The following is a 21,490-nucleotide window of genomic DNA, read 5'->3' on the forward strand; positions in this document are numbered from 1 at the left end:
GAGGTATTTAGAGAATCAAAAATATCTCCAAGTTTAGACTTTCTCTTTTGTAGCTATTAGATAAATTTTAGAATTAAACAAAATTGACAAAGACCAAACAGATCTTCTAATTTCTGCTTCTCTTCTTCACTTTTTAAACTGTAAATTCTTTAGGCATGCAATGTTTCCTTCTATATTCGAACAATGCCTATCACTACAGGAAGATAATCTCATTTCGGGCTTCCAGGAATTATTCAAGAATGAATGAATAGTACAACTAAATTAGATTTCTTTACCATCAGTAGAAAAAAAAAATATACATCTCCATACCTCATTAATTGCAAATAAGCTACAAACATTATGAAATACTTCCTCTGTTTTGGATACTGCCCTCTGAGCTAAGTCATAAGCATCTAGATAGTGATTATGTTTTTCTTCTTTGTTTCTTTCCTGCTTGGCAATCATCCTGAAAAAAAACAAACCATAAACTCAAAGGAACTAACATAAATTGTTTATTTTTATGGTATCAACACTACTTAACATATATAATAAAATAATTAGATTAATAGATTATAGATTAAATAGATTAATTAACAGACAAAATAGAATTATTTTGTACATGTGGGTTTTGTTTTTTTTTTTAGGAAAAGTGAATGTTCACACATTAATTTTTCAAGGCCTTATTCTTGGAACTGTACTTCTGCAACGCAAGAAGATGCCAAGACATAAAGGAAAAAAAGGCAGATCATATTCAAGAGTATGTATTCGCCAGGAACAAAATGGCAGAATAGCCAGCTACAAAACACATGGCAGTCGTTTTAAGGGGACAGTTTGGGAACAGCTGGGAGTCAAGGCATATTGTGTTTTGCACTTTTGCTATTACAGCAATTTCTAGAGAACCATTTCAACAGTAAGAATTGTAAAAGCCTATAAATACCTGAGAATGACTGGTGTGGCTGCCAAAATGCCTTTACAAATGGGAAGACAAAAAGCTGACTTAAGAGACCTTGATACTTTGTTTTGACCTCAAAACCAGTACAAAAATCACGAGTACCATGTAAGATTAACTCTGCCTTCAGTGAAAAGAATTTTTGATTCTACAGTATTTTTCTAAATACACAACACATCAAGAATGCAAACAGATGCGTAACGCCAAGATATAAAACCCGACAATATTATCTGCTCCTTTCCATCTTTAATTAGACTATAAAAATGTAAACAATACACTTCATGGACTAGTTAAACTTAAATAAAATTTTTCATCAGAGGTATAATCTTACCTGTGAATATTTGCACATTCTAGCAGTATCTCAGCGCTGCAGTTTTTATGCCCGTAATGACAGAAGTCCTTCTCAATTTGAACTAATTTATTGTAAGATTCCTGTAGCATATGTGGCAACTGACAAGACTCAGCATTAATTGTCATACAATCTTGGGCAATATGTACCTGAATAAGTGTTTTCCTAGGAATAAAAATTAAGTACAAGATAGCAGTCAGAAAGCACAGGCTGTGTTTGAAAACAGATATATTCCTCTCTGGTCTCCCTTTAAATTATAAGAAACCTAGAAAATGCCTCTTCATTCATTAAATCTGTGGTCTACAAATTATAGTAGGTCCTGAAGAAAATAAAAATAATATATTTTCAGGTTAGAACTTAGGTGTCACTTTTTCCATGTATCTATTCAAACTGCCTAGGCCTAGTCAGTCTTCTAAATATAGTTGAACTGAGAAGACTATTAGTCTTCCCTTTCTATTCCAAAAGTTTCACGTTTCTGGAAAGAGAAGGAAGTGTAAATGTTATATACTTCTCTCCTTTTACTAACACATTTTAAGCTTTCTGTGCTTGGATTTTAACATAATCAAAATCATTGTTTAGTTTCACCATAAAAAGACTTCTTGGATCAAGGTGAGGAGAGAAATAGGTCAATACTGAGGACTACAGTAGCGCTGTGGGAATATCTGTGCTCAAACAGATACCTCTGCATAGGCAAATGTATCTTGCTCCTTTGGCTAACCTATACCACAAACTATGCACGATAGGTTGTGGTATCTGAACTAGCTTACTAACTTAACAGGTAGCAGGGCTACATACAAGAATGAAGAAATTGTAAAGGAAATTTAAATTTTAAAAAAAAGAATAAACATAAATTACTTAGAAGAAAAATATTTGAGAATCCACAGAATGCACGATACTAAAATAAAGACGAATGGTAAAAATCACCGTATACTTGCCATGTAGCGGCATAGTAGAGGCTGGGCACATTTTAATGAAAAGACAATTACCTGGCTTCAAGGGATGCAATTATAAAACCCAACTCCGATTGTCTGTTAGGTCTCTTCAGTAAAGTAGATCTGAGCACATTTACAGTGTGTTCCAGTATCTCACAAGCCTGCACGTAACATCAGAAATGTCATCATTCTATTTTAAATGTCTGTGTATAACATTAAACATTAATTTAGAAACCTTAAATTTTGTGCAGAACATGGTAAGTATCTTTCCCTCATATTCCCCAAGATGACTGACTCTTGACAACTGTATATAAGTCTAGAAAGTATGAGTTATGATCAGATTTAGATATTTTGATATGATTAAGTGAATGGAGCACAAACACACAAGAAGATAAGATGGAGCCAGACTCATCTTAGAGGTACATAGCAAAAGAACAAGGAGAAACAGGCCCAACTTGGAAAAAAGGGAATTCTAAACAGATGTTCCAGTGTTTGGTCACCTTGATAGTCACTTTTCTTTTTTGGGGGAGGGGAAAGGGCCAGAAAGGTTGTGGAATCTCTGTTCTTGGAGATATATGAAAAGTGCCCATATACAGCCCAGAGCAACTTGATTCAACAACAAGGTTAGATTTCACTTCAAAACTGCCCCTGCTTTGCCTGGGGTTAGACCAGATGACCTCTAACTTAAATAGTCATTTGTTTCTATATTTCACAGACATCCTCTAAGGGACAGATTCCTGCATCCTTACTTATACTGACTAGCATATTAATCCACAAGTAAACCTTACGTGATGATAGTTTTGCCACCTGGGGATGTAAAAGAAGTCCCCAACTAATAGTTTTGAATGAAAGTGCCCTTAGATGGTACTCAAAACCTCATCTACAGATTTGTCCTTATTAAAAAATTTTGCTGCTGCCTTCATGTTGGTCAGACGTGGAGGAAAAAAAAAAAACAAACAACCTCACATATTTCATTAATAGCTATACTGGTAAAACCTTAAGTAAATACTCTCACTGGTAACCAGGTATTTTGTCCTTCAATGATTGTAAATGTGAGTTCATCCCAAATCAAAATAATCCCTCTATGCAAAACAGACTCACACAGATTATCAATAAAGGACAGATCATCACAGACACAACAAGATTATATTTATGCTGAAACCCATGAAAGTTAAGGGTTGAACAGTAAACGGATATTTTAATGTTAAGGGTCAACCAGGAAAAGGTTTTTAATAAATATATATTTTTATACTTACAGTAGTATCTTTCAAAACCTAGAAATAATATTTGTAAAGCTATTTTAAATATTTGAAAAGGAAGTGCATACTAGGAAATAAAACTGACAGTTATAATCTTTATTAAATATGGAAAATAAGCACATCAATGTTAACAGAACTGTCTGAGTACAAAAGCATTCTAATCAAGAGAATCAGATGTCTTGGATTTGGTTACACATACTAGATTACAACTGCTCTTATTTCAATAGAAGGATATACAGCTTATCATAAAAACATACTAAACTTCTGTGGGTGAAATCTCATTCCTACTGGCCTAAATCTGTTTGGAATCTGTAATTAATGTTTGTTGAATGCACAACAGAAAAAATAATATTAACTGTATTTAACACCTATTTTTGCTTTTATTGAAATGCAAAGGCAGTAACATTTCTCTTCACTGAAAGAGAGCCACCACTGCTACAAAAAAAAACCAAAACACCAAACCCCAAACCCAAAAAACTTCCTTACCGTGCTCTGTTTTCCTTCCCCCTCTTCCTCTAGAATTGCTTCTATTAGACTAAGAGTGCTATTGTACCAAAACTGTTCATTTCCTCCTAGAAGCTGTGCTTTCTCAAGGAGTGCTTTAGCTTGTCCATGGTTTCTTTCCAGGTTAGCCAATACAGCAAATAAGTACAAGCACCTTGACACATCATACAGGGCCCTCAATTCCTAGGAAGAAAGATAGGTGACCTACATACAAAAGATCCACTACTGCTGTTCATATTTACTTCTATTCATATTTTAGATTAAACTTACAAATGGGCACAGAAATAAGAAGCGAATGGTATTTCCTCAATTATCTGTAGAATTTCTTAGTTACTCCTTATATTACTTCATTTTTTTTCAAAAACATGAAGTGTCTACTTCATATCAAGAACTTCAAATCTTCGAATATACTTTATATTTCTTTATGTTCCCATGTCTTCTACCACACAAGTCAAATAAGCTATTTTTCTGCTATTATTTAGTATGTATATAGCTGCTAGCATTTGTCAGGATCTGATGAAGAAATGTGATGATGAAAATTTTTTTAGTGAATTGGGATCTAGATACACTAGAGCTCCAGTAAATTTACAATGCTACTTTATGCTAGTTATAAACTATATACTAGTAGTATACAAGAGACAAATATAGTGTACAGTATAGATAGTATACTGGTATAGAGACATTCAAGACACTAGAAAGAAACTATATCATTAAAATTATTGTCCTCCCTAATGTCGTTTGAACTTTTCTCAATGTACAATACTAATTTCATGCTTTAATAAGAGACATATATTAATGAATATATTATTCATATATTATTATTCAAAGTATTAATGATTCATGCTAAATATACATAGGCAGTTTTTACTTACATAAGAAAAATTATTATGTGGAATAACAGGATAACAATTAGATTCTTTAAAAAGTAAAGGATTTATTGCAATAATTATGTTTCAGTAAGCCATATAACCAAGAAGAGAGCTGTAATGGAGAACGGTAGATACAGGAAGAGTATCTTTAATGTAAACTCTTCATAATAATGAGACGATGTGGATTTGTTTGGTGGAACACACAGACACTTATTTCAGATCTGCCAGAATTCTAACTCATAATTTCAGTGTCAGTGGTTGTTTATCAAAACACAGTTAGCAGTAAAACCATAATGAAATTCATTATATAACTAGACTTTCAAATGATCAAAACGTTGAGACGATGGAGCTAAATGCCCTCTCTCTCTTATGAGCAGGTCTTGAACATCCCTAAACTATTTTAACAAACACGGTTTGGATACACATACATCTTCCAAGGTCACTGCAAAGCAGACAGAGATGCTGACACTGCTTCACAAGTTGAAATGATCGTCAGACAATCCCCATAAAGTTGGACTTAAGTGCCATATATTTAAATGTACGCTTTATGTATGCTGAAACTCAAATACCATAGGGTTGGGGGGGGAAGGTTTGGTTTTGCAATTTGATTATTATTATGAGGAATGACTGCATCAAAATGAACATTTTTCCTACACATTTTATTAATTTTTCTGTTTTATTTCTGACATACCTGAGTTGCAGCATGGGCCTCTGAAAGCAGAAGTCTTGCTGGTTGATACAAGCCTAGCTGAATTAGTACTTCAGCTTTTTCTATCCACAAGTAAGGGAAACAAAGTGCACTCAGTCCCTTTCCTGTTACCGCATTTAACTCAAAAAACTGAAAAATAACAAAATATTACACCTTCATAAATTTTAAAACTATACTAGATGGAATACATATCATATTCAATTCTTGATGTATCCCACAGTCCAGCTCTATTTTCTAACTTTGAAATTCAACATCATATTACAGGAAAAAGAGATTTACTGTGAGATTTGGATTTTATAATCCTCAAAAGGCATTCAAGTAATAAGTATATAGTATTAAAACTAATTTTAGAACAGATTAACTACTTCAGATCTGCTACTGTCACGAAGAAGTTGATTCTTGGTAATAACTAAAACGATCAAAGAGAAAAACTATTTGCAAGAGCTAAAAGAGGTGACTCGAGAGGGATTAGTAATTAGAAAAAAGGATATTTTACATGCACAAGAACAGAAAAATATACAAAGAGAGCAAAATGATATGGTGAAAACAAGGACGGAATTGCCATAATAAAGAGGAAAGTGGACGTAAGGCTTAAGAATATCAGTAAGGCAATTATCTTCCTAAAGAAGAGACAGAAAAGACAGAGCTGGAATATTTGCATGCCTTTAAAACAATGTATAAGAGGGAGCAAAACAGTATGCAGTGATGTAATGGAGAGAGGAAGAAAAGAAAGCTGAGACCAAGAGCGAATACAATATCTTTTTTGCTTCTCAGTCTTTTCCATTGATTTGCATTAGTCCCAAATTCCATTTGTAGAAAAGTAGTTTTACTTTGTATGAATACAGATTCTATTCTTTTCTTCCACAATACAAATAATATGCCAGGCAAACCCAGCTCACATTCAGCTGATGCCTGCCAGCAGAATTTTAGTAGTACGCATTTTTAATGATTTTTTGTGTTCATGTATTTCTCAAGTATAAAATAATTTAAAAACAAACTAGCAAGTATATTAAAATAAAACGTGAAGAGTAATTTATTAAAGAAATGGGACTAGAAATAAAAACCTTTTCACTTGAAGTACGGATATTCTCATCCCTACTACGATTCAGCTGAGCATATTCAAAAAATGTTTTTCTTTCTTCTGTCTTAGTATGTACTTTTTTTTCTTTTTTCAGGGCAATCTCTTGTCTGCACCTAAATCACAAGAAAGAAAAAGTAAATTCAAGTATGTTTTTAAAGTATTTTGTAATGAAGTATTAGTGTGTTAGGCATCTTCACCATACACTCACTCTGTAGATAGACACAAAACAATAATGCACAGAATTTTAGGGCACAGCTAATATACCAAATCTGTGTTAAGACATCACGGTTTTTAATAATTTTTTCCCCCAACAACATTTATCAACTGTAGGGAAAAAAACCCAACTAAATACAGCCTCTGTAGTGAAAATACATACATTGCTTGTTCTAATTCACTAATGTATGCTTCTCCAGCAGCTTTCTCATGATACAAAGATGCCTGACTCAGTTTTAAGTCTGAACATACCAGGGCAATTCTAAGAATAAAAAGAAGAAATGTTTAAGAAACAATCGGAATCTTTCATATGTTGCTTCATATAAACACATTATATATAAAAAGCATACATTCCACATTTGTTCAATCCTACCTTCTTATGTCTTGATTAATATTGGCAATAACAAAAATTTTAAATAAAAACAGGGGAAATGCGGCAGTTGAAATTACCCATTGATAGAGGTCATAGAATAACAGAACGGTTTGGGTTGGACAGCACATTTTGAAGATCATCTAGTCCACCCCCCTCCACCATGGGCAGGGCCATCTTTCACTAGATCAGGTTGCTCAAGGCCCTGTCCAACTGACCTTGAACGCTTCCAATGATGGGGCATCCACCAGTATCCCCAGTCCATCCATCAAACCCATCTCTCTCCAATTTAGCGGCAAAAACGATGCAGTAAAAGGTACGAAAATATTTATAATATGGTCACACTACAGCATGCAAAAAGCCCTATACATGTATATGTGGTAACCTATTTTTCTGTATTGAGTAAAGAGTAATATATTCATGTACACCTATCTGATGATATATAAAAATCAGGTCATAGATATAAAAAAAAAAAAAAAGAAATAAAAACAAACCTTGAGGAGTCAACAAAAAAAATTGTCTGGCAAAGCTTGGCTGCAAATCAATTTCCTATTAATAAACTACTTTTAGTCTTTTAATACAGTAACTCAGTAATCAGTTGGCAATCCAGATAAACACACATACATTTGTATACGTGCATATTTATCTATTCTGTTACGTGGGATCAGTTTCAGGCATTTTAAAAATACATTATGTGGTATTTCACAAACTCTCAGGAATTAAGCAAACAATTATTGCTTATAACTGTTAATTATTAAGCAAACATTAAGCAATAAATTTCAAAAAAGCAGGATAAAATGTTTTAACTAAAACAGCAATAATTTGCCATTACATGCATATTAAATATTTTTGAATCAAAACTTTTAGGGCTAACCATCCATAAAAATAACAGAATTTTGGTCACAGAGGCAAATCTCTCTATAAAATAGAATGAGCTTATTGGGGATATTTATTTGGGTTAAGCTAAAGACAATATATTTTTGATGCAAGATAGGAGTCTGCCTTTTGAATACTTAAAAGATAATACTTTCATTGAAATTTTTTTGGATTTGCTCTTTTCAGTTAGGTGACAATAAGGCATTACAAAAATTATTCACGTGCAAGTGGCTTGAGTTCATAATCTTGCACACCTTTCCTCGGGGAGATCATGTTTAGTAACAGACAAACTTAGTGGCTTGAATTCCACAAGCAAGCCAATTCATCAAAACCCTATTAAAATGTATAAAAAAGGAATGAAAAGAAATAAAAAACATTACAAATATAAAACAATAAGTTACAAAAAGCCTTGTTACTATTTAGTGAAATATTAATGGATGGTCCGCTCCGTTCAGTTTCTCTTTTATTTAAAATAAATAAAGGATACAAACCGAAGGTGATAGAGATCAGACAGACTTCTACATTCCACAACTTCATTAGCAATAACTTCAGCTAGCTGAAAGATGGGAAGAATCAAGTGGGGACAAAAAATTTTCTGTAGTTCTTTAGCCAACAGGTCCATGAAATACAAAGTACAAGTCTGAAAAAAATTTTTTTTTTTTAAATTCAATCAGTATAAACATCATTTTATAGAGAATAAATTTTAAATTAATGATTACACCTTCAGTTCCAAACTTCACTAATATCTATCTATCTATCTATATCAAACAAACTTTCAAGCTGAAAAAGCAGCTAGGTACACAGAAAGCCAGTAAACTTATTCTGTAAGTTAAGTTCATTTCAGAATGCAGAGGACAGACTAACACTTTTTGAAGTATTACTGAATAATATGAAAAGGAAGTATTTGACAGCTGTCTGAACATACTCTTTATTGCACAGACAGAAAAACTAAACCACAACAGAGTTCTCTGCTACTCATTTTTTTCATAAATAATAAATGCTAGAAATTTGAGGAGTATACTTACAGGTTTGGGGAAATTGTCCCAGTTAATACCGTAACTATTTGTTTTCTGTTTAAAAGTATCTCTGATTTCATTGGGACAGTCATAATGAGCCCATTCTTCCACATTTGCTGGTAAGGTATCAACTGATCCTTTCCCTTTAGGGTTCTCTTTCACAACAGAAACTTCAACCTATAATAAAAAAATAAGGACATATACGAGGTCAAATTAACATTCCTGTTGGTATTAAATATTCAGCTAACATAAAAAAAAAAAAGGTAATCTGCTTAATATCCTTTGAAGTTTTGTCTTTTTTTTTTTTTTTTTGACCTCTAGACTGTGGGTTTTACAAAACAAGTATTTTGACCAATGCAACAAACAAAAGAAAAGAAAAAGTATCTGTAAATTTATGACCTGTCAAGTCCATGCGATCAAGAGTGAAGGTATGATACACAGACTCACACAGAAATTCTTCACAGTTTATGAGAGTCTTTACAGGAAGGCATCTGAACTATTTAACAAAAGAGCCCAGGGAAACATCTTTCAGAAAGAGAGGATTTTTTTAATTCCAGAGGAAAGGGGTTCTTACTTGTTTATCGTTCTTTTTGTCCTCTTTTTTAGGAGCAATTATTGATTGTACCTTCTGAGGAGCTGTAAGTTGTGAAGACTTTGATAATACTTTTGTAATAGGTCCTGATGCTGACAATGATACCTAGAGACAATAAAATAATTATAGTTACTTATTTTCCATTTTCAATTATAATGTCAATTTCTAGTAATAATGATCATTCACTGTAAGTCACTATCTACAGCTATTAACAATTGTCACATACCACGTTATGTTCGCTTAAGAGCTTTCTTCAGAAAACTAAAATTTCAGACTCCTAGATGCTCACGTTATTTGTGCAAGCATTTAGGATGATAGTGACAATGCACTTAAGCAGCTAAACTGTCAAAAGATTACATCATCCCTGTGATTAATACTACTGCTACTTTTTTAACCTATATGGTTGTAAATTCAATTCCTTTTTTTAAACCACTAGTCTAGACTGCTTAATCTTCTACAAGAGATGAATTTCATATCAATGTAATCTGGAAGACTGCAAAGAGCCACTCTGTTCTCCTTCTGGATTAGTCTTCTATAATGCTACTAATGAATGTTATGTAAAAGAAATTTCTAATATTATTTAAGGATATGAAAGTATCCATTGAAAATTTCTCTGCACATGCAATAGTACAGCTTCTGATCTTACCTAAAATAAAACAAACACATTAATTTGAGAAGATGAATATATTTTGCTGGAGGGATCAAGAGCAGAACACAAAATATGAACAAAAAATAATGCTGGATGCTGCACGTCTTGTCAAAATTTCAAATTAAAGATACCACATGTCTTTAAAATAAAGTCAGAGGCAGCTGATTTGGCTTGCATCATCCAGGTTTTCAGAGAACATTTAAATGTCTTCTACAGAGTTATTTATGGAGTCCTAACACTTGAAAAACTGCTTTAGAAATGGACATCTGCAGTCAAGTCTGCTTTACTTTGTACTCCAAAACAAGGTTAAGCTGTCCTATAGTATTTTCATTCCTTTAATGCCACATGGTTAGTCTTTCTCTCACAGCACCGTTCAGAGGTAAATATGAGTTCTTAGAATTACTGTCATTGTCCTACAACTGGCACTGACAGCTTCATTAACTCAATGTTTTTATTTTTAATAGTTTATTCAAACAGTAATACTCCTTTCAGATACGTTTTCTCTAGTAAGACACTCAGACAGTCAAGTTCAGGATATTAAAAATTATGCTTATGTAAAAGCTGAAAATATTAATGTTCAATTTTTATTTTTCAAATTCCTGTGTTCCATCAAATGTTAGAGTGTGAACTGATTTCACAATGAAAACTTGATCATAATTACCACAGGAGTAAGCAATTGCAGACTTTTACAGCTAATTGGAATAAAATTATGCACAAGCTATAGCTTACCGATCTAGCTGATATGTCCCATCCATAGCACTAAGATTGTTTCTATAATGATTTGTGGCATTACCAAGTATAGATTTAGTCCCTTCAAAGATTTACTTATATTTAATGTATAATTGTTTTCCTATGATTTTTGCTATGATTCGCAATAGCCATTTAAGTTAGGCATTCATATCAATGAGAAATGAAAGAATTTTTTTAATTTGAAGTGATTCAAGAATAATAATTGGTGAACACTGCCTGTCTAGGCTTTTCCTCAAAACTTAACAAACGAATCAACATCTGAATTTAATTTAACTATGTCACACAATTCCTTTCAATCAAATGACAGCTCCTTTGATTCAACGGAAGTGAAGGTCCATCTGTAATTACCGTCCTTCAGAACTGTCAGCAATGTCTTCAGCATGTATTCTGCCACTACTAAGATTCTTTAACAAATTAAAAATACAAAATTTTAGAACCTTCTGCACAAAACATATGAACATACTCCAGAGAAACAATGGGCCACTGCTTTTATCCTTAATATGTCTCTGCTCTATTTTCCTAAGAGAAACAATTTTCTTGTTTAATCCTTAAACCTGACAAAATACACTAACTATACCATAAAATTGGAAATTCTAAAAACGTAGTTAAAACATCAAATGAATAGCTGGCACCATAACTACACAAGATAACTTGAAATATACTGGCCACATTACAATATAATATCATCTCATACAATCTCACCTGCCAGATACGGACGATACAAGCATATGCCATCAAACAGTGCTGCTGATGAAAAGGAGAACTCTGACCAGAAATTAAAGCCATTAATGTCTGTGCTCTAAACAAAGCTTCCAATTGTTTGATATTACTCAAATTGTCCAAATTAATTTGGGGCATGGTATCATTTGCTCCAATGTCTATCTTCAAATTTTCTGTAGGCAAAAATTTTGGTATAGTATTTTTTTCTGTTAAAAAACAAATAACATGCTCGCAGTGACAGTATTTTAAAAATGTATTCAAAAGTTAAAAATTCTGAATTGAAAATGAAAATATTTCTAGAAAAAAACAGAAAAATGGAAATTCATCTACTAAAGATGTTCTTCTTATGGTGATGCAATGCTATTTGTACCATGTTTTCAATGAATAACGTAACAGTTATGCATATTAAATGATGTAAGTCCGACACAGAAATTAAATCCAAAGCAAGCACACTTTAACTATGTCATATGAAAATAAATCTGTGGGAAAGACGGTCTCACTTATTTATTTCAGCCACTCAAGTAGCGTTGCAGTCAAATCAAAAATCCTCTTGATCCTGTCATAGTGGTTTCTACGGTGACCAAAGACCATGTCCTAACTACCAGTAGCAGCCTAGTGGGCAAGAAGCATATTTGGCCAGCACTCATTTCCAAAACAGAAACAGGCAATAATCCAATTACAGGTGGGTCAATGTCAACTCTAAGTCTAGAACATAGCTCAAGCTCATCCCTGTATCTGTAGCAAGATACCTTAATGGCTCTTGATGGCAACTACAGAGGATACTCTGCTACTCAATCCTCTCTTTTGTGCTGTGTAATTCTAGTAATTTTTCAGTAAAGACTGATGTTTTATAGAAATTCCAACTCTGCTTGAAATTCAGCTCAAAACCAAGCAACATGAGTCCGCAGTGTGCTGCTACAGCAGTGAAGACAAGTCAGATCATGGGCTGCATCGGCAGGGCATTACCAGCAGAGATAGAGATGTGACCATCCCACCCACTGTACTCAGTGCTTGTAAGGCTGCAGCTGGAGTACTGTGTCCAGTTCTGGTCCCCACAAATCAACAAAGACATGGACAGGCCAGACAGGGTTCAAAGGAGGGCCATGAAGATGATCAAAGGGCTGGAGAACCTGCCCTACGAAGAAAGTCTTAAGGAGTTAAGGTCTTTTCACCCTGGAAAAGAGAAGGCTCGGGGTGACCTCATCATAGTTTTCCAGTACTTAAAGGGCAGCTACAAAGAGGACAGAGGCTCTCTCTTCACAAGAAGCCACGCAGAGGGAATAAGCGGCAATGGGTACAAGTTGCACTGGGAGAGGTTTCATCTTGATATAAGAAAGACATTTTTTACAGTGAGAATGACCTATCAGTAGAACAACCTCCCAAGGGATGTGGTGGAGTCCCCATCACTGGAGGTTTTCAAGACACAGCTGGGCGGGGTGCTAGATAATCTCATCTAGGCTCCTTTTTCCACAAAAGGCTGGACCAGGTGATCTTTTGAGGTCCCTTCCAACCTGGGCTGTTTTGTATTTGAATTTAATTTTTCTTATTATATCATTTCAGTTTCCATTAAAAGTTTTGTAAAAAATTTCTTGAAACATAGGCGGTGTAAGAAGTCATAAGCAACCATGTGAAGATCATTAAAGAACAAGTACAAACTTTAAATCACCATAGGGCTGTAAAAAAAAAAACAACAACAAAACCACTAACAGAAAAGTATGAACAGAATATTGCTACTGTGACTTTAATCAAATGTGTGATACTAGAAACACTGAGCTTTTTCAACACAAACACCCAAAGGACCAAAGAAATTTTACAGTTACGTAAGTACTTGGAAGCATACATCCATTGAAAGTCATTTTTGAAAAATCAATCCTAAAATACTAGATAAAGCCACAGAAAGAGCAATGGACATAGGTACCCAAATCTTGGCAAAGAAACCATCTCCTACAGTTATATCTGGCCCTCCATGAGGATGCATTTGAAACAAACTGCCTAGCATTGCCTTCTGGTAGCATCTCACAACTCAGGAACTCCTACGTCAGATAGGAGCTGTATCTTGCTATACCAAAAGACTGAGGGTAGGTCTCCATGGCATGACACAGAATTCACAGATATAGTTAAGCTAGCATTGAACAAATGGCAGTGAATATCAGAGAAAGTACAGCAAAGCTGGTGCCATTCTTTGCGGTAACTAAGTTGTAAATTAAAAACGTCCCTTGCATTTGCTGCTGAGAAATTCCTCTGAAGGATATACACCTTTTACATACCTTCTTCTTGTGAGGATTGCATAGAAAATTTCATACGTAGCAAGAGATCTACCACCCAGTCCAGAGGTTTAATAACATCATTGAGGGGAAACTGGTTACAATATAACCATTCAGCAAATTCTATCAGATAATCAACCTTCTGCCATTCATTTTCTTGTTTCTATAAAAGTAATAAAGGAAGAGTTTGTTTATATTTGGTGATGTAAACCATCAAAATTATATTCAAAAGTTCAATATAGTCTTAACAGAAGCAAAAAATAATAATTTGACCGTGAGCAGTTTTATTGGCATCACATAACCAGAGTTATGCTACACAGAATGTAACAGAAAACTCTATCAGTTAATGCTTTGCTTCATCAAAACTTCTTGCAATTGGCTACTTTAGACATTTTTCTTTGACAGGACTCAACTGAACTTTTACTGGATACTAAGATTCAACTTTATATAGTTTTCCAACTGAAGAGCAATTTCAAAGTTACAGAAAGTAATGGTCAAGTATATGGCCTTCCTACCAGTTCAATTATATACTTCACAGAACTGACAATCCCATAAATCACTTGAGAAACATCATTCTATCAGCATTTGAACATATAGTAAAAACTGACAAACCTGTAAAGCAACAATTGCATTTTGAAAACAGCTTAACTGTCCAACAATACTTCTGGAGACTGTTACCAAATGACGCCACATATGTGACAAATAATCTTCACTTTCATCTCTAAATTTTTGAATGTCCATCATAAAATTGCGTCCCAATGCTGCCTTCACTGTAGCCATATGTTTAAAAATCAGGCTAGAAAAAGACCAAAAACATTGCAAATTACTTCCATCTGTACCTGTAAAGTAACTTCGTGAGTGGGATAGATATACAGTTCATATCAGTATAGTACAGAGATGTACAAAAGGGCATAAATCTTTGAACTTGGATAAGACTATGTAAACAGTACCCTAGATAATTTTGTTTCCATTTAACATAAATGCGTTTACAGCTAGGAAGATTAAAGTTTCTGCTATGTAGCCACATTTCATGTGCCTATTTTCTTGGAAAAGATACTACTTACATAGAAGTTTTAAAAAAATGAAATTTACAAATATTATGAACAGATTAATGGCAAGAAGCACTGCCAATGTATGTCTTTTTGATGAAAAAGACACAACAGTGTCTTCTGTTATAAGAACTGACAGGCTGACAAAAAGCAATCATAGTATTTTCCCAATGCATAATAAAAAAAATACTCAGAGTTATACACTTCTCAAGAATCAGGATGCTGATTTTAATAAAAACAAGTCAACCAACTTACAGCCTGTGTCTTGTCTGAGGCAAAACCTGAATAGCTTCATCCAGGACTTTTAGCGCTGTGTCCCAGTCAGCTTTATCAGCGTACATGTGGAATAATAACCCATACAAGGAGGTTCGTAATGTTAGATCTTCCTCAGCACCTTTGAAGTATATTCAAATGATTTATTAATATACTGCAGAATTAGAATAATGATATTACAAAATACTGGGGTTTTTTTTTAGTACCAGATCAAAAGAAGGAAGAACATGCCTGGGACAAAGCATCCAACTGATAACCCGATACTTTGAAAATCCTTTGTAATCCACTGATGCAAAGGCAACACATCTTTCTTCTCCTAAAAAGATAAAAAAAACCCAACACTTTATCTTTTGGTTAACATATGTCTTTAAGTATTACTGTACTTCTGTTTCATTTGTAAACCAAGTAATATGGTTAATGTGAACTATTATCCTGTTACTTAAATAGCTACTTGTGCAGGAGATGAAAACCACAGCCATTTCTCCAGAATGAGTTCTATAATACAAAACCAATATAGCAATAACCAGACTCAGTAATATCCAATCAGCTACGCTGATTAAATAACGTGAAATCTTGAAGTACTCTGTCAGAGAATCATGTAATAGTTGAGGTTGGCAGGGACCCTCTGGAGCTCTCTAGTCTACACCCCTGCTCAAAGCAGGCTGAAATAGAGCAGGTTGCTCTGGGCCTTGTTCAGTCATAGAATCATGGAGTCAATGTCCTGAGTTGGAAGGGACCCACAAGGATCATCTTTCAAGTACTCTAAGCAGAGAATCCACAACCTCTCTGGTCAAAACCGAGTAACTGCTTATTTTTTCAGACTATTTTCAGACCATTTTTAAAAGATGACTTAATGTCTCTTCTCCCATTTTGCTTAGCTGGCCTTACCTGTGAAAATTTGACCATCACAATTCTCACCAAGTCAGTCACTTTCGCCTCTTAGGAAAGGTATCCTGAAGTATGCACCCAGAGCTTCAGGGCAAACCAAAATTTTTCTTTATCATCAGTACCGATCACTAAACACAAGCACAATTAACAATACCTACTAGATATTCTTACCTGTGTATTTTTAGATTCCGCTTTAATTATATTCTTAAGAATTATTTCAATAGGTTCTTTAAACTGCTCTCTGTCATGTGGAGAACCTAGCAAAGGTAAACATGTATTCCAAAAGTGTCTAGCTGCAAACATTACAAGGGAACCATTTCCAGCTTCACCTGCGTACCTGAAGAAAGTGAAGTACAGCTTAATGAAGGAAAACAATCACACTCAAGCCAAAATAAAGGATTGTACTTCTACAAACATCCGAGTTTACCTGATCTAGGCACTACCATATATAATCTCAGCAATGACAGGTTAGCATGTGAGCTTCATACAAAAGATATTTTCCATTTTTATGTACAAAACACCTTCACACATTCAGCAGAAGTAGCAGTAAACAAGTACCATATTCATGGTTTTACTGTATTTGTGTATAATCTTAGCTCAAGAGCCTTCACTAAAAAAACAACAGAAATCTATTCAAGATGTTCTCATTGGAATAATCTACTATTTTGGCTTCCTATTATGTTAATTCCTCATTCTAAAAACATTACAAAATAGAACAAAACAATTATTAAAATGCTATGGATTTTGCATACTACAGTACCAATGTAACACAAGAATATGCCCAGAATGCCTCTAGCTGCATTCAAATTGTGTTCAGCATATTCCATGCAAATGTTACTTTGAATTAATAAAATTTAATAATTCTCCAGATTGTCACACAACACAGTACTCATATGAGTGAGCAAAAGCTTTAGAATTTAGCTAAAAATTATGGATTTTTATGAAACAATTACCCATTGAATAGTTTTACTATTTTTTAAAAAAAAGTAGCTTTTGAATCTGGCGATCTTTGTCATTTTCTCCCAGTTTCATGATTTTTAGAGTCCATATGCTCACATACCTTATGTCTTAACACTAGACTTATTAAGGCCTAGTTTTTGCTCACCACTTTTTGTCTCCCTTTTGGAATGTGTTGAGCTATATATACATGCTCAGTCCTTCCTGAAAAAGTGCTTGTCATAACATGCAAATTTAAAAAAATACAGATTCGTCTGCAACATGACATCACCTTAGAGTTATGTTACACTGGCTAGTCTAACTTCATTCATCACTCTCTTTTTAATGATCAATGGAAGGAAGAAAGTATTATAATATTAACAGCCTCACATCAGCCAGCACGTGTTCATCTTCTAAGAGTTCTAATTGCCTACTTTTGCTCATTAATTTATTTCTTCCAAATAGCAAAGAATTAATACCAAAATCATGCATCATCCATGTATCACCTTCTCCTGCCTATTCATTATTGAAAGCAACCTTTCCACTTTGGGCTCATGACATGCAGATCACAATATTAATATGATGCTCTGCAACAGTAGAGGCTGAGGACTGACTGGCTGAGGAGTAGCTCTGCTGAAAAGGACATGGGGGTCTTGGTGGACAGCAAGCTGAAAACCAGCCAGCAGTGTGCTCTGGCAACAACAGCCAACAACATCCTGGGCTGTATTAACAGGAACGGACAATAGATTGAGGGAATAGATTATCACCCTCTAGTCAGCACTCTCTAGACCACATCTAGACTACCGCATCCAGTTCTAGGCCACTCAACACACTCCAGACATGGACAAACTGCAACGAGCTCAGTGGAGTGCCACCAAGATGATTCAGGGACTGAAACACTTGCTTTGAGACGAGAGGCTGAGAGTACAGGGCTAGTTCAGCATGGAGAAGAGTTGGCTTTGGGGGACCTAATGAGAAGTTCCTTAATAACCGAACAAAGTTATTGAGAAGCAGAAGCCAGGCTCTTCAAAGTGCAAGGCAGGACAAGCAAGAACAGGCATAAATTGAAATAAGAAAGGTTCAGAGTGGACATAAGCAGAAACTTTTCCCCCGTGAGTAGAGTCAAGCAGTGGAGCAGGTTACTCACAGAGGTTGTGCAGTCTCCATTGCTGGAGGTTTTCAAGACCAGACTGGATAAAGCCCTGGGCTGGCCCTGCTTGAGCAGCAGTTTGGACTAGAGCCCTTCTGAGGTCCCTACCAACCAGATTTTCCTATGAGCCTATGACATTGCAAGATCAGCTATGTGGAAGATATGGTACTTGATAAATTTACTAAACTGTAAAAAACTGTCAAATCCTTTGTTAAGCATTTCAACTCACAACTATTTTGATTTTTATCAGTCTTGGGAGAGAATATGTTGATCTCCAAATCTGTAAATCAAATTTTAGTTCTATTTTATATTAGTCTTCTCTCAAAATAAAACATACCTGGCACTCTGAACAAAGGCTTTTGATGCTGCTACACGCAAATGTTTTCTTCCAGACGAATTTTCCATTATACTCTTTCCTTGTATACAGGCAGTAGTGCTTAACATTTCTTGTCTCACTCTGTTACCAGGCCTGAATAAAGGCAAATAATTCAAGAAGTGCTAGTCCTACAGTCTAAGAACATACCAGTTCCTATTAACGATGCTTTCAAGTTGTTACTAAATAGATGTCCCTAGCTTTGGAATTTACAAATGCTTCTACTGACTTTTCTTTTAAAATCAGAAAATCTTTGAAAAACTGAACATTTTGTGAAAACTTATCAGAAAGAAAATATCTTTTCACACGTCTAATGAAAATATTTCCAACATTATTCACTATTGTACATCAAACAAAATATTAGTCAAACTTACATGGCAAGCAATTAAAAACAGAAATAGAGAAAATTAGACAATTTTTTATATTTTCTTTTGGAATTGGTCTCACTTATATTTAGTAAAGTATGCACAGGGTTCTGGAGAAATTGATTTGGGTCATACTCCACTACACTTAAGAGAAAAGAAAGTAGATTTCAGTCCCAGCAGTTAATCAGTTAAAAATAAATACGTAAATAAATTTGACATCTTTGGTTAATAGTGATTTTGTAAGAAAAGAAATAATAAAATTTACAAGATTTTTTTTTTAATGTCTTAGTTATAACGTGCAATCATATATAGAAACATAGACATTCTAGTTGGCCTAGGTAAGAACTATTATGCAGTTATGAGTTGTGTCCACAAGAGGACACTAGTGTTCTACAGTTAACAGCAGCAACAAATTTAAAAATAAATATTTAACCCTTCTTTGTCCTGAAGTTGTGCTTTACCATGGGAAGACTAAGTTTATCTTCCATTTCTCTGGAAACAGCACTGACAATCCACTACATTTCTTTGTCAAAGAAGCAAACGTTTTATCATTCACTAGTTTGCCGATTGCTAGACATGCAGCAACTATTTTTCTCAATTTCTATAGTGTTCTGAAACTATATATTTCATATTAAGATATCTTATTTGGTTTTACAGGATTTTCCCCATGTAGCAAACAACTATGAATTTCAAAGAGCAAAATATTTTTTTGAAAGAGAAATTATTTTTCAGAGAGAAAAATTAACAATAAATTATATTCGAAGTGTTTCACATGTTTATTTCAAACTTCCTACATTCCAACAAACTGTTACTAAATGGAGTTGATTCCTCCCTCTTTTGATAAAATTACATTCTGGTTTTGGAGGAGATTATGTAAAAAAATAGAAGGATATCACCTTTTGGTAATACAGGACTCCACCAACAGATCCGTTTATATACGAAACCTTTTTTTCTTTTTTAATTTGAGCTCAAAGGTTTAAATTATCAGTTAAGTAAGAAATTGCGTTTTTAAAGAAATTAGTTACATTCCTATTGCACCCATATGCATAGGTGGTAATAAGGCCATAAAGACTACCTGACACCAGAGCTTGGATATCACCTGTTATTCACAGCTCCATCTTGTTCCATAAACTGTGTAGACCCTTTGTGTATTAGAGCCAGTTCAGCACTGGAAGCAATTTGCATCAGCAAAAGAACCAGCATAAGCTACTTTCTGTTTGGAAATTACAAAAGTATGAAAAGACCATGATTGCCAGAGACCATTTCGGAAAAGCAATGCTCCCCAGGAAGACACTCAAATGCAGGTATATATGACCTGTTGATTCACTTGGATAACAAAATTCATAGATCTTCCTGAACTGGGCCCAGAGCCACAATCTGGATCTAACACTGCCTTTTACTTAGGCTACGCTGCAGAGTTAAAACATCATCTGCAGCACTTAAATAACTGGTAATGACAGAGTCGGCAGAATTAGGAAAATTTTGCTTTCACCTCTAACTGTATAGTTTCTTTCTAAAACAGATTCTTTCACTTTTGATTATGTGATCAGATGCATTTACCCTATATATTCTTTCCTCAAAACTTAGTTCAAGTATACCACAGTATCATGCAAAATTCCATGTACTTACATTTCATATTTCTTAGTATCTCTATTGTGGAAAAAATTCTCATCTGATGGCAAGATCCTTTTAGAACAAGTCATCACTGTTTCATAGTCATGTGATACATATGCAAAATATGTAAGCCGTGCCAGTGTCTGCAGTTCCACTAGGGCATCTGACCAACTGCATTCTAAAGCCAATTTCACTAACTGGAAAAAAATAAAAAGAAAAAAAAAAGTTTAAATCTCAGGGTTTTATCACGCTCTTTTCTATAGCACTTACATGCTTACAGCTGTACCTTCCATACAACCCACCTGGACATGGAACAAGCATGTGATAAAACAATCTAGAAAACCAAAGTGTTACAAGAAAAATCAAAATATACAATAGAGAAGCATCGTTCACCCTGTAGTAAGTATTAAAATAGTGTATGTAAATCCAGCTGTAAGTGTGCATACCTTTTGACCAGCAGTATCTGCCAGGACTTATTATATGTCCTCAGTCCTCTTCTGAAAATCAGTGGAACAGGACTTATGAAATTCAGAGCCCATTTTAGTTAAGCCAAAGATAAGAATGGGAGATAGAACTGGTTTTACAACAACGGTGTTTCATGTATAGTTTAATTATCGGATCTAAATGACTTCTTTGCTTTTGCATGCGTCAGGTAGAAAGTTCCATATTTTTAAGATAATGGGAATTGTTAATGAATTGGTCAAAATGAGGATACTACAATACTGGTCCCCAAAACTAAGCCACTGAAGTAGTAGCTAAAG

The 21,490-nt window shown here is 34.4% G+C and overlaps 1 protein-coding gene across 1 annotated transcript in view; it reads right to left on the reverse strand.

The window, feature by feature from the left end:
- Window positions 1-21,490, reverse strand: part of CFAP46 (cilia and flagella associated protein 46) — an 81,047-nt gene that overhangs the window by 26,285 nt on the left and 33,272 nt on the right. The window contains exons 22-39 of the mRNA XM_087765970.1: window positions 20,745-20,926; window positions 18,715-18,846; window positions 16,463-16,628; window positions 15,635-15,719; window positions 15,386-15,524; window positions 14,694-14,877; window positions 14,085-14,244; window positions 11,800-12,023; window positions 9,681-9,803; window positions 9,116-9,283; window positions 8,582-8,730; window positions 7,008-7,106; window positions 6,615-6,744; window positions 5,533-5,679; window positions 3,955-4,155; window positions 2,264-2,370; window positions 1,260-1,442; window positions 310-445 (exon numbers count right to left, since the gene is read on the reverse strand). Of these exons, the coding sequence (XP_087622096.1) occupies window positions 310-445; window positions 1,260-1,442; window positions 2,264-2,370; window positions 3,955-4,155; window positions 5,533-5,679; window positions 6,615-6,744; window positions 7,008-7,106; window positions 8,582-8,730; window positions 9,116-9,283; window positions 9,681-9,803; window positions 11,800-12,023; window positions 14,085-14,244; window positions 14,694-14,877; window positions 15,386-15,524; window positions 15,635-15,719; window positions 16,463-16,628; window positions 18,715-18,846; window positions 20,745-20,926 (2,715 nt within the window). The remainder of the gene's footprint in view (window positions 1-309; window positions 446-1,259; window positions 1,443-2,263; window positions 2,371-3,954; window positions 4,156-5,532; window positions 5,680-6,614; window positions 6,745-7,007; window positions 7,107-8,581; window positions 8,731-9,115; window positions 9,284-9,680; window positions 9,804-11,799; window positions 12,024-14,084; window positions 14,245-14,693; window positions 14,878-15,385; window positions 15,525-15,634; window positions 15,720-16,462; window positions 16,629-18,714; window positions 18,847-20,744; window positions 20,927-21,490) is intronic.

This window comes from Nipponia nippon, unplaced genomic scaffold (assembly GCF_047370975.1).
Source record: "Nipponia nippon isolate SJK-2023a ecotype South Korea unplaced genomic scaffold, ASM4737097v1 scaffold_3, whole genome shotgun sequence".
In the NCBI taxonomy this organism is placed as follows: domain Eukaryota; kingdom Metazoa; phylum Chordata; class Aves; order Pelecaniformes; family Threskiornithidae; genus Nipponia; species Nipponia nippon.